Raw genomic sequence first — 14,791 nt, 5'->3', positions numbered from 1 at the left:
TAATCAAGAGAACCAAGATTACAGTGGTAATCAAAAAAATGTAATGCAGGGACAAAGACCAGACATGGAAAAGAGACATACACAACAAAGAACATAAAGTAACTAAAATCAAACATACAAAGTAACAGAGGTAAATGAGCAACTCGGACTCTTTTCTAGAAACACCCACCGAGTTGCTCATAAAAAGTCAAGTCCTGGGTAGACAAACGAGGAAAGGCAAACTATGACCCGTTGAATAAATCAGTTTTCATGGTGCTGATGGATACATCATAAGGATCCACGAGTTCATGATGACGACCATAAAACGTCTGTAGTGATGACTTCAAGCTTGTAGCAACATAACCCTGTCCCAGAAGCCTATTTGTTAGAGTTCTAGCGCGATACAAAAAGTCTGTCTAGTTTCGGCAAGCTCTGGCATAACGTATGAGTTGTGATATGAACGCAGGAAAAGGACACGAAAGTGGGACGCGATCATGTTTCAATGAGTGAAATGACTTTCTTTTAGAAAACAAAATTTAAGATGCTTGAAGAATGGGATTTATATTTTGAAATGGATATACTTACCAATAACAAGAGCAAGTAAATCTGACAATGCTAACGACGCCAGATAATAATTCGTAACAGTCCTCATATAAAAGTTTTTCAAAACAACAACCATGGTACATATATTTCCGAATACTCCACTTAGAAATATCATCACATATATAACAGTCATGCTTACTGCAAGTGGAAATTTGTCTTCTTTAGGTCCAAGAAATCTTGAAATGTAATCCGCTAAATGAATAGAAGAATTGATTTCTGGTCCAGATTCAAGAAATATGGTAGAATTCCTCGTAAGTAAATCATCGTTTTCAAACGAATATATGCCCCATTTAAAGATATTGTCTTTCAAATCTACGTTGTTTGAAACATTCCTGAGAAAATTCAAGTCCGAATTTTCGAAAACATATTTTTGACTATTATTTGTGTCCATCACTTACAATGTGCATCATTACAAGTAATACAACAGCCAGCACCCATTTCCTCAAATATCCACCTATGAACCAACTATTTTCGTATGCGTAAAATCATCGGTTTCTTTCATTGTACTAAATACCTAAAGCCGAATTTGTAAATCGTTCTTTTAAATGAAGTCATGATTCAGAATATACTGTTATCTTTTCGATGCCTCGTATGATTTCATTGTATTGTACTATAGCTGCTTCTCTTGCATTGCATATAATAAAAGACATATGTAATTTGTCCCCTATATCAGCTTTCCTATTCATAAGTTTTAAAAAAAATACACTAAGGACATTAGCTCTTTGAACAAGTTGTCTTATGTTCATAGGAAATGATATATGTTTGTAATTATACTGCGAACAAAATGTCAATCGTAAATATCGTAAATTTAGACGTTGTATCGTTTATGACATGTTGTCTTCACTATAACATTAGACCTACATGATCAGTACTGGTTTGAATACGTCAGTTGTATTTCTTCATTCAAATATTAAATACCCATTAGTGCAAGGAATGAGATTAATTTTGATGACCTACTTTAAAACAAATCGCAAATTTAAGTTTCAAACAAACATTAATGGCATTTGGGGCTCAACTTAACACCAAACAATGAGTTATATATGGGAAGAAATTATCAAAATTTATTCACTCACATCTGAAAAAGATCATAGGGTACGATTGTTCTTGTATGCCTAACGCAGTTGACAGATTTGTTTGAAAAATAATAGCGGAGTGTTCGTGTCCAATATTTGTTCTGTTGTCTTATTTTTAGCAGCCTTATTCGATAAAACGTATTAACAATGTGAAAATATCTAATTCTTATTCATTTGATTTTACCAATATTCTCAGACGATAATTGGGCTTTTCCGTAAGACATTTTATTGTGACATATATAAATGTAGATTCTGCATTTTGTTTTATAATTAAGTGTAAGTATTTGTAAGAATCAGGCAAAATGAGAAAAATGGAAAAAAAACATATATGTCAAAACAACACCGATCTGACAATATGATTTCACTCAAAGATGCTTTTTATATTTGAAAATATCATTATTTGACCTCTGCATCACTAGCTTTGCTCAGAAAATTTTCAATAGAATGCTAGATAAGTGGGGTTTTTGACAGAGTTATATGCCCTTGAAATGTTCATTTACAGTGCATTTCAATAAAATTGTAACTCAAGGGTCCAGCATGATATGAAAAATCCTGTCTGTTTTTCTTGATTCTGATGATGCAAGTAGTCAAATTACACTTTCAAAAGTAAGGGTTTTTATACCATGTTTCACCCACTGCCTGATTCTTACAGGGACTGATACCTAAAAATTCTTTTTATTAACTTAGTTAAAAATAAGTTAGGATCGGAAGTTGGGATGAAATAATTGTTTCTTAAACTGTAAGCAGGACAAATTTTGGGAGTCATCCTACCATTATTTTTAAATAAAAAAGAACTATTTACAGGTGTATTTTTACCTAGTCTATCTATATCAAGGTTTGCAGAATGTATATAGTGAATATCATTTTACGATCATGTAAAAAATAAATGAAATATAAATAATGATAAAAACTATGACATTTTCTAGAATATGTATATTATCTGATATCTAAACAGTACCTATTTTTATTATTTGTCTCTACATAACGTAATTATAGTACGTGTTTCACCTAACAAATCACAGACGTAAACAGCCATGGACACTTGCAACTGTTTGTATAATAGAAATTTGATTGGAAATAACCAAAAAAAGAAAATGCCAAGGATTCCTTGTGTTATTATAATACTACGCCGTGTTGGAATCACGTAAGCTATTACAAGTAAGATGCAGATGCAATTGCAATCCATTATGTACTATTGTTCAAAAATGTTAAACATTTGACATATTAAGATTTCCTGATATTTTATTTTGATCACTAATATGCTATGACTTTTTTCCCAGAAGAGTTGTGATATCATATGCATAACCACTAACAATGCAAACCAAGCCATTTTGGAATAATGCAGATTTTATAATAATTTCCTGTCTAAAATTTGCAGATCCTGTATCGTCACACTATTTAAACTATCTAAAAAATACTTTGACTGGGACAAAAAAAAGTAGTTTGATAACTTTGAAAACCACAAAAGGTAATTCCAGCCATTGCACATTTGGAAAACGTCAAAACAAAGTGAACATTCCATTACATAATACATATCGCACATATACAATAGACGACATAACTTGATCAATCTGTTTTCAATGCTGATGACCACAAACCGTTGGCCTCGTGCAATAGAACACTAGATCATTCTCAGTACCAAGGGACAAATGTTCTGGTCTATTGCATTCAACCCATTTAATAACTGTATATTATTACCTAATTTGTCTATGAGATATAATAAAGAATTGAAAAAGGGCATATGTCACAAAGACAACCATTCGACCAGGAATAGATAATTGACCGCTCCATGTTTACGAATTGGCAGACGAGAGTCACATCTACGTTTTTACACACGAGTTTTTTGTGTGTAAATTCCAATTCAATGAAGAGTTTAAAAAAGTTCAACCAATCAAAAGGTTAAGATAAAGGTCATTATGGGGTCAGTGCAATATACTCCTCAAGGAGACTATTGCACCGTGCATGACAGTGCAATAGATTGTCCTGTCCTGAATAAATTTTGAAAATAGAGAAAATTATGTGTATATTTAATAAACAAGATAAAACCTTATAGTTAGGTAATAATTACCCATATAACACTTCCATGCATATCATGTTAATCTCCAGTACAAAACGACTTAAAAAGCATGGTCGAACAGTTGGTAAATAGTTATCATAGGTGTTAAATGCGTGGAATCAAATTGCTTAAAAGAACATGGAAACAAAAGTTTTTTTGTTTTTTTTTAAATATATGAAAACCATATTTGCCATATATCAAGTCATATGAAAGACATAAAATTATCATCTGATTCCTTTCATGAATTAATTTCTTAGTCCTTATATGAAAAACCTATGGGAAAATATGTCTTTTCAAGTATTTTCAGAACATATGGAAAACAGATGTTGCATTTTTTCATTGTTTGAATCATGTGGTAGGAAAAACGATTCCATTTGTTCTTTTTTATACGTTAGATAAGGAATTTAATCGAAGCAATAACGTTCAAATAAATTGATTATTTTGAGTATTGATTTATCTTTGGCAACTACAAAAGTGAATTCCGATTGCACTTCAATCAATCGTAGGGAGTTTGGCGTGGATCGTTAGAGCCGTAACCCAAAAGTATACTCACAAAGTAATACTAAAATAAGCATTTTTTTCATATTAAATAAAAAAATGATTGATTAAATTAAGCGTTTACCAGTCAAGCGCGCCGATAATAAAGGTCAATGTCAGAGCAAACGGCCATCATTATATGTTCGAAAAGCAGAAAGTTATACATCAGAATACTTCAATCAAGACCCTTGGTCTGAAATTTAAAGCTCAATCTTGCAAGCTTTTACTTATTCATGTTCATTAATGGACGAATACGAAAAGTAAATTTTAATATATCAAACAATCCTGTTAAACAAAGCAGTTTTATTGGGAATTTTACTTTGAAATGTTATAAAGGAAAGCTTGTAATTTCAGAAATAAATCACGGAAACTCTATCGCTTGCGGTAAACTGCAGCATGAATGGTCAGCGCTTTGGTAGAACAATGATAAAATGCGGTTTCCGTGATTTATTTCGATTAAATTAGAACAAAGCGATCCATTTATTACATTTTCGTGACCTATTACGGTCACCTTAGACGCGCCATATTTGTCCATATTTGACAGTACTCTTTACGCTAGCTATGTCAGTTTTGGTTTCATACATAATGGCACACGTGGCTAATGCTACCCGATATGTGTGTAAGTGATGTTTACAGAATATAATATAACTTTTCCAAAACATAACTTTCAATAGCATTACTAAATATTAAATGTGAATTTCATGTTCATTCACGCTACTGAAATGATTGAAAGCTGATGCACATCGGAATGTTGCTCGTATTTGTTTACATGATTAAATTGAACAATAATTCACGAACACACATGCCAGGCCCAATGCCATGACCAATAGGTCGCATGCTGCTCATATGTCAATCGAAACTCGATCCATGTTGTGGCCTCAAAGCCTGTTAAAGGACGTCATGTTAGAATTTAAAGATAACACAATATTAATTTCCCAAATTTATCTTGCGGTGTTTTCAAGCAGATACTTTTATTGACTTTGTGCATGTCTATGATAATGTTGAGTGTGTCATTCCTGTTTTTGGGAGTTTTTTTTCAATTCTCTTGAGTTGTGTGAACTCTTATTATCCAGTTATTTGTATTGTCTTGTTTTTTTTCGACTTTGTATTATGAATGAATTTCAGTTTGTTTGTTGCATTTAATCTTCATTTTTACAGTAGTCATTTTGATATAGACGCAAAAAAGTAGATATATCTCATGCCATCTACAAGAATGACGCTGATGAAAGTACGCGTTAAAAAGTATAACACAGTAAAACTTAACTCTAGGGTTCGGTTTATAAAGATTGTAGATGCTTAAATATCTATAATGAAAATATTTAATGTAATGTCTTGTTTAGACAAGCTTTTTGTTTTTGTTTTTGTTTTTTTTTATGTTTGTTAAAGACACGTTTGCATTTAAACAAGGTTAATGAGTAGTGAATTTGTACCTTAAAGGGGGTTAAACATATACGATATTGCAAAACATTCACAACAAGTATCATGTGTATATAATGTTGCAATTATTATGGTTTTCATAACAGTCTCTTAACCGATCCAGGCAACTGTTCGGATCGATGACCGATGAGTGATTGACCGCTTACGGATCGATAATAAATGACCGTTGACCGATCCCATCGCAGTTTTGTAATGTAAAATGATGGATGACCGGTCCATGTAAATTTGGGAATTTCCTTTCGAACGAATCCAGTATAATACCATATCAAATTTACCATATATTGTTGATATGGAATCCACATAATGCACTTTTTTTTAAAAATAAAACAAATGTAAAATAAAATCATTATTGGATGTTTAAGTCTAATGAATGAAGTAACAATGTGTAAATTGACAGACGAAACAACGCCATACTTAAAATATAATTATCTCATTTGTCACGGAATTCAACGAGGTACTGTACTTATGAATTTTGTCTGTGTGTTACTTGATTATAGTTCCAATTAGTATCGGTTATATTCCTGCGATAAAATGTACTTCAAGTGGATCAGGATACTTAACCAGCTGCCCTTGGACTAGACACTGTATTTATCCTTATTATTCTGCAGAGCTTTATTTCAATTGATTTATTTGTTGCGTGTTAAATGGTCTTAAAAGATCTGCATGTCAATTAAGAATGTTTGTACTTTTACAAAGCTGTTTTATAGCAGTGTTTGTACTTCTTATACAACGATACTATTACCAGGTTAATTTTGATAATGAACTCAAGGATCGTATAACCGAAAACATTCTGTGATATGGGCTTGGGAAGTACAACCCTGCTTGTAGTGAGAATAGAAAAAAAAGACGCAAATTACACAGGAGAAATAAAAAAAAATCCACTTCGATAATTAATATCGCTTCCTTATGGAAAAGAAACAGAAAGTTTGCTGAGGTATAAACACGTCCCTTTTCGTAGAAGAAAAAAATGTGCACTTGGATTAATAAAATATTCCCCTTAAAAGTAACAAAACAATTCTATAAAAAATTAATTAGGAAATTCGCTAAAACCATTTCATAAAAAAGCCACTGCACTTAAGTAGAATTTTACACCAATTACAACAAGTAAACCAATAGGGAAATATTTATTGACAGAATTATGTAATAGGCTTAAACACTGATTCAGGTGAATCTGCTTTAGTTTTTTTTATTTTTCTTCAATACGAGACGATTTTAAAAGTTTGTTTCATATAGACTTTTGTTTAATAGCTTAAATGCTAATGGAACAGTAATCAGATTTATGATGTTAAAAGAAATAACAAGCAGTAACCCCAGCAATTAAAATTCTGTATTTGAAAATCTTGATAAGAATATACGTAACGTTGCATCATTAACATCCGAATTTTGTCATATATGGCAATACGTGATAAAGCTGCCCCCACCTTAACTGAAAATGATTTAAATCTGATCATTGCATGGTACAATATAGGCACGTGTTTCTTATTCAGCTTCTAAAACGCACATTTTAATGATCATGTTTTTGGTTTTAACACTGTGTTGAGCTCTTTAAATAGTTAAGGACTGGTTTCATTTAAATTAGTGCAGTCTTTTTTTCAGGTTCTTAATGTATCTATAAAACGATTTGTCAGAAATACTATTTTTAAAATTATTATATATCATTTATCGATTAACATGTTCCTCAATATTGACATTTATTGAATAGGTCTTATTTTCTTATTCAGCGCTTAATGTACAACATATTTTTGGCATACAACCATTCATATAATAGCGAGCGACGGATATAACCTATCATTTATTTCAGTGTACATTTTGTAACAAGAAATAGTTTGTATTCACCATTATAATGGAATATTCAAAACATGGGATATTTCCTATAAGTATATCTTACTGGCCTACAACATTAGACATTGCGTGATTTGATATAAAATATACTTTTGCTTAGACCTTAGACAAGTAACTAGACCAATGCATTGTCGTATTTGTTGAACAGTTACCTTCGGCACCTGCGTATGGAGTGTTCATATCACAACTCATACGTTATGCCAGAGCTTGCCGAAATTACGCAGATTTTTTTGTATCGCACTAGAACTCTAACAAATAGCCTTCTGGAACAGGGTTATCTTGTTACAAGATTGAATTCATCACTACAGAAGTTTTATGGTCGTCATCATGAACTCGTGGATCGTTATGGTGTATCTACCTGCACCATGAAAACTGATTTATTCAACGGGTCATAGTTTTCCTTTCCTCCTTTGTCTACCCCGGACTTGACTTTTTATGAGCAACTCGGCGGGTGTTTCTAGAAAAGCAGAGGACGCTTACCCTACCGGTGCACCTGGTTCATGCTCCCAGTTCTTAGTGGAGTTGCTCATTTGCTTTTGTTTCTTTGTATGTATGATTTTAGTTACTTTATGTTCTTTGTTGTGTATGTCTGTTTTCCATGTCTGGTCTTTGTCCCTGAATTACATCCTTTTGATTACTCTTACTAAAGTAGATAAACGAAACGTGCAATATAGTCAATAAAGATGACTCTATTGCAATATCTAATTTATTATTTTACTAACAACATGACATTTATCATTTGATAACTTCATAACAGGAGGGAGTACACAGGGATCAATTTCAAACAAAGATCGCATTGCAAACTTTAAATTCTTAATTTCTCTCATGCAAAGTGTTAATGAAAAATTAAAATTTTAAAAGTTGCATGTGGTTATTCTTAGTTGTAGATTATACAGAACCATCGTTCCAAAACAATTTTATTTGAATCTAATTAAGATATCAACAAAAGCTTATTCCTGAAAGACACCACTGTAAACTAGTCGAAGACTAGCGCCAACCGCTAACAAGTAAAATTATTAATCAAATAAATGTTACAGGTTTTCATACGGTTAATCTGCTTAAGTTCTTTTCGTATGACTACTCATTTTATCCAGACAGTTTTAACAATACTTATCATGTCACTTTTTTGGTCAAAAGGTAAATTAATAATCAAATTATTAGAAAATATCTTACGGTTTAAAAATTGACCAGACACACATAAAAGTTAAATTACCCTTGTTGCAAGAAAGAAAAAAAACAATATCAACAATTAATACGCCAAATGGCTGTTCACAAGAAGCTAAGAGAATTTTGCTATCTTATACTGTTTATACCGTGATTTGAGACAATGATTCGCACTTCAGTTTATGTTTACTACCAAGATGTCTTTTATACTTCCCAGAATCTTACACCTTTCACAAACATTTGTATTCATTGCGAATTGTGTTCCTTTTTTATTGCATCGAATACATTAACTAATTATTTCTAAGGTTTACATAGTCTTATTTCTATTTATACTAATGAAAGTAAACAGTTTACTGTGAATTATTTGGGGTTAAACCTTTTATGGCAGATATCTAATTGAAATTAGGACAAGACGGTATACATCAACAACACTTTTTTTTTCTTCCGATTTGTTGAGTTTGATTTTAATGTGATAGAAAACATTGGAAATAGAACAGTAAATTGGTAATCATGCAATCAACTCTGAAAACGCTATATGCTTTCAGTTAATAAGTTATTGGTTTGATTCTGCCCTAGATGTAACCTACTACCTTTCACACTGAAGGCAAACACTCTACCTTGATATAACTTAATCGGTTACTTTCTTCAAAAATCAATAAAGATGCATACAAACATTATGCCTTTATTATAAAAGAATGGCATTTTACGATGTATATATATCTTTTTAATCTGTCATTATCATAATTAAGTTACTTGAGAAATTCCTGTGGCGTAAGGGACCACTATTGCGCTGAAGTTGCAATCAAATCAAAAACATGTCATGAAAAATGGTCTTACTTACCAAAAACCAGAGCAAGTGTATCCGACAAAGCCAATGACACTAAATAATAGTTCGTGATATTCCTCATATAGACGCTTTTCACGATAACAATAGTTGTGCATAAATTTCCAAATACTCCACTTAGAAATATCACTACATATATAATAGTCATGATTACTGCAAGTGTAAATTTATCTCCTTTTGGTCCAAGAAATTTTATAACATATTTTGCAAAATTAAGTTCTGAATAATTTCCTGAATCAGAATGTAAAAGTGTACTAGGGTTTTTTGTAAATGATTCATTTGCGAGCGAATATATATCCAAAACAGAAGGATATCCTCTTAAATATATTTGGTATGAAATATTATTGCCGGAAATAGGTGTTGAATTTTCAATTGCAATTTCTCGACTGATATTGCACATTCTTACAATTAAAATATTAGGCACAAATCTGATATTCTTTAATCGTATGCAACAGTTCTATGAATTGAAAGTAATAAATTAAAATTCATCAGTAGTATTCCCGTTCTAATGTATATATGAATAAAGAATGTATTATCATGTTTGTGAACAAATCGGTTTATTGATTACGGCGTATATTACAGATGTAACCTACGTTTCTCTGTTGAAAAGAAAAGAAAGTTCAAGACAATGTCTTTAAATTATGCAAACGTGATAAATAGTTAACAATCGAATTTTCACACACACACACACACACACACACACACACACACACACACATAGTAAAAGTCATCTACTTAACGGTATTACGATCTTTGGTACTGAATTTTGGTTTGGTTTGTGTATGTTATAATGCAGTTTGTGGTCTGCTTGTTGAACACTACCGACTAAAAACTGACTCACTGGAGCATTATAGTTTATTTCGTATCATGCAATAAGCGCTTAATTCCCCTTGTTGATTCTGCACTTAATACATTAATGCAGAATCATCTTTTGTTGTCTTTTATAGTACATACTATTTATGCAGCGTAACTGATGCAAGTAATAAAGACTACAAATGCTGTTTCCTTATCATTGTTAAAGTGTTTGAAAACTATAACTTAAATTGATCAAACATGGCACATTTGAATGCAATGTCTGGACTGCTCAGACGTAAGTGTTTCAATGATTTATGTATTGATTAAAGATGATAAACTAATTTCCGTCACGCGTGTAGATTGCATTTTTAAATATCATAAAAGCACAGAATTCTGGTATATGCTGACAATTTCTTATTATAAAAAAAAATTGTTTTAACAGGTCATCATATTCAAACAGATAAGTTTGGGAAAAGTTTCTTTTTTTAGGTGGAAACATGATTTTTTTTTAATTCACAAAGAGCTAGAGATAAAAAAAACTGAAATTAGATTGTCTTGGTCTTTTTGCTTTGCAAGTCATTTGTTTTCCTAACGAAGAAGCATATCTTTATTAGAGTGTCGTTGATTTGTATGTTAAATACATACTCTTTATATGGTCAGAGAGACATCGTGTATATTTATTACGTTTTTTTATGATGCTCAGTTAGAATGATTTCGCTCTAGTGTAAATTGTATTTGACATGTGTCATGATGATTACCTGATAATATTCTCTTGCGATATGGCAGGTCGAAGCAGGACATGTTTAGGTTTTCGGAGAACCTGATTTTAATCCAGGTATTTTTTCTGGAATTTCATATTGCATGCCATTAAGACACAAGTGCAATATTACAAGTTAAACATTGATTAATTACCTTAATCTAACTCACATAAGTAATGGATTTATAATGAAATATATATTTGAGGTACCAACTTGTTGAAAAAAGGACAGATATTTTAAGAAATATGTGACTTTTACATTTAGTTAATGATGATAAAACTTATTATAAGATTTATCATTTTTATGTAGCCATAAGCACTTATAAAAGTAACATAAAGTTTTAAAGAATGAATATTGATTGTATTGTTTTTTTTTCAGAATGAATATTAGAAAGTAGGCTAAGGACAACGAATGATGTGACTTGCATATGTAGTGCATGACCATAAAACTTGTTGTAGTATTTATTTCTTTGGTATTCATAAAAGACACGTAAAGTTTTAACATATATCAAGATTTAATTGTTATTTGTAAAACATATATTAAAAAGTAGGTTAAGTACATGTAGTGTCGTTTGTTCAGTCCCTAAGGCATTATTTTCTTTTAAGAAATACAAAATCTTGTGCTTTTGTCTTATCAAATTCTTTTATCAAGAAAAAATCTAAATGTTATTCTGAATCTTCCTCGAACCAAATTTGACTGAATATTGGATCTGTTAATTACCAGTAATACTTAAGTACATGTACATGCTAATTGCGAAAAAAAATGCGACTGACTACAAATCGCAAAAAATAATTGTGCATTGTTAATTTTTAACAATAAATATTTGGAGTTTTTTTTTAATATTCCAAATTAAAAGTCACTTTTTCAACTGAAGCGACAATGCAATAATTCGGATTTTCAGTATTCAATCATGATGCCTCACTTAGAAAGAAAATGAGTAGATTGTGAGCCTATACAATCTATATCTTTACAATATTTTTAAATATGCCATCTCTATTATCAAACATGAATGTCCAATGTTTATTTTTTTTTCCACAAGACTGGTTTGATTTGTGGTTTTATATACTCAAACATCTTTTTACAACATACCAGAAGCAAGCATTTCTCTGTCAATATCTTAAAAAAGGATTCTGAATGACCGTCTTGAAACTAAAAGAATAAACAGAAGATAATGTTGCTTTCTTTGCGTTCGTTTTCCTTTTAAAAGAATGATTTAGAAATCTGCGCCCTTGTACATCTGAAAAGTTAATCATTTTAGTACCGAATGCTAATATTTTTATATTAATTAAGTCAAATGTTGATTTATTTCAGATTATATATCAACCATAAGAAATAACCACTAATTTACCAAAGCCGATGAAGTAAAGAGTAACTCTGGAGTCGATACCGTAAGGGGTATGACATAGGTTGTATGAATAGCTCTTTTTTTTAACAGACGATGTGATGACTATTTTTTTTGCACATTAAATGTATAATTGAAATAGAAAAAATGCTCATTCGCGAAATAAAAGGTTCAAATAGTGTCTGATATTAACAGTTTAATGTATAATTGTTTCATACAGATGAATTCACATTGGTATGCTATATTTAATGATCGTATAAAGTATATTTTTAAAAGAAGAATAAATCGATATGTTTTACCGGTTCTTGCAAGCCATGATTACAGATTAAAATTAAAGAAGATTTTTTACTGTTTCGCTAGTACTTAGGTAAATGCCTTCCTGATTACATTGTGCCATGATATTAAACTTTAAAAAAAGTGCAGAAAGTTGTCACTTATATATCTAAAGTATGCTTAAATGATTCAGAAGAAAATATAATTATGAAAAGATGAAGGTTATATTATTTTGATTGGATCGCAATCAGAAGTATCTTTGCCAGAACTGATCTCATCAGTAATAATAGAATTTAAAGTTTATATAATAACGCAGTGAACATGCGCTCTATACATACGGTGTTTCATTGGTCATCTTTATGCAGATCAAATCTTACTAACTACGATATTTGAATAATCGTTTTAGACCTGAAGAATTGGATTTCCATTCACGAAATGAGCTCTGTAAATACATGTATCTGTGAAGTAAAAAAAAAAAAAAACAAAGGATGGTTCAAATTTGATATTTTGGTTGTACATCTTTGCAGGGAATAGACAGTTATGTTACTATCATATAAATCTTCATAATGAATATACCTTTGATCAATTACATTCGATAAAAACAAAACATTGCTGGGAACAGTCCCAGAGCTGTCAAATAAGAGTGTTATTGATGTTTAGAGTTCTAAGTTTCATTTTGGTTTGAGAAACAAAGTTGAATTGTTTGAATAGATACTCGTATGCAACTGACTACTTGATGAATGAGCAATAAGAATAAGTCACAACGTCCACTTGATAAAATACTACTTGGTAAAGATCAGGATTTTTTTTAGCACATCAACTGAAATTTCTACGTAGAAGAATGTTTACAAAGAGGTTTCCCCACATTGAAAAAAGAATTTTTAAATTGAATAGGAAATTATTGTTATACCGGATGTATTTATTAATTTGTAATGACAAAAAAAATGTACTCTCACCACTCAAGACAAACAAACACTCCACCCCACCCCTCAAATAAAAAAGAAAAAGAAAAGCAATACAAAAATAACACAAACAAAATAAACCAAAAATAAACATAAACATAAAAAAGACAAAATAAAAATAAAAACAAAACAAATCAAAACAAAAATCCAGCAAACACAAAGTAACGAACAATATTTTAGCAGGGTTCAATTGTTTTTTTCGTACATCCATTCGAGAAAAATAAGTTACATGGTATATTATGTTTTACAAGTTCAGTGAAAATCTAGGAACATTTTCATGCCACAAAAATATAACAGATATCAAAGATATAAAGTAAGATTCGTATTTTCTATAATATTTCTGTCGGTACTTATTCGTGTTCTTAAGAAGCTGTCTTTGTAAGAATCATGCAGAATCCGAAAAATGTGATGGACCCAAAAAATGCTACATATTTTTATTTTTGTAATCAGTTGTTTTATGGGTCTATATTCTGAAATGTGTAATTATTCATTCAAATCAGTCTGCTCTTTGGGGATATATTTGCAATCAGCATTGAAATTCCAATAGATTATATTGTATTTGAATGTCAATTACAGTCCCTGAACCGATCCGCGCAACGGGATGACCGTTGACTGATTGATCGCTGACGGATCGATGACCAATGACCGGTGACCGATCTGATTGCAGTTTTGTTGTGTAAAATGAAGAATGAATCGTTAAAAATAAACCAAATGTAAAAAAGAGTATAGATTGACGTTCAAATTTATTGCATAATGTAAACATTTGTAAAATTGAGAGATAAAACACTGAAAACTGTAAAATATATTGACCGCTCCGTGGTCAAGTGATGCGATCACCGGTTTGATAGGTCGGTTTGACGGATCGATGACTGATCAGAAACTGATAGGTGATCGATGACCAACCGCAATTTTTGTTGCACAGATCGGTTCAGGTACTGTACATAGTTATATCCCTTAATTTCGATTTCAACAATACATTTTATATAATTTTTATCTTCTAAGAAGGCGTGTGATATGAAAAACCGATTGTGTTCTCTGTTTACAATAATGTTTTACACAAAATGTCACAACTAAAAATAAAAATATGTAGCCTTTTCAACCATGAATCACATTTTGCATTATTCTT

The 14,791-nt window shown here is 31.1% G+C and overlaps 1 protein-coding gene across 3 annotated transcripts in view; it reads right to left on the bottom strand.

The window, feature by feature from the left end:
• LOC148613307 (neuromedin-U receptor 2-like) overlaps window positions 1–14,791 on the bottom strand; it is a 91,451-nt gene that overhangs the window by 29,975 nt on the left and 46,685 nt on the right. Inside the window, exon 1 of one of the 3 annotated variants that reach the window (XM_088586636.1) lies at window positions 565–1,214. The exons of the other annotated variants lie outside the window; for them this stretch is intronic. Within the exon in view, the coding sequence (XP_088442762.1) occupies window positions 565–973 (409 nt within the window). The 5' untranslated portion in view covers window positions 974–1,214. Of the gene's footprint in view, window positions 1–564; window positions 1,215–14,791 lie in introns of those variants that run through there. 3 annotated transcript variants of the gene reach the window in all.

This window comes from Perna viridis, chromosome 6 (assembly GCF_037379345.1).
Source record: "Perna viridis isolate PV_CMFRI_1.1 ecotype Kerala chromosome 6, ASM3737934v1, whole genome shotgun sequence".
NCBI classification, from domain to species: domain Eukaryota; kingdom Metazoa; phylum Mollusca; class Bivalvia; order Mytilida; family Mytilidae; genus Perna; species Perna viridis.
Note: the sequence above shows the minus strand (reverse complement) of the source record. Positions and strands in the feature narration are given on the sequence as shown.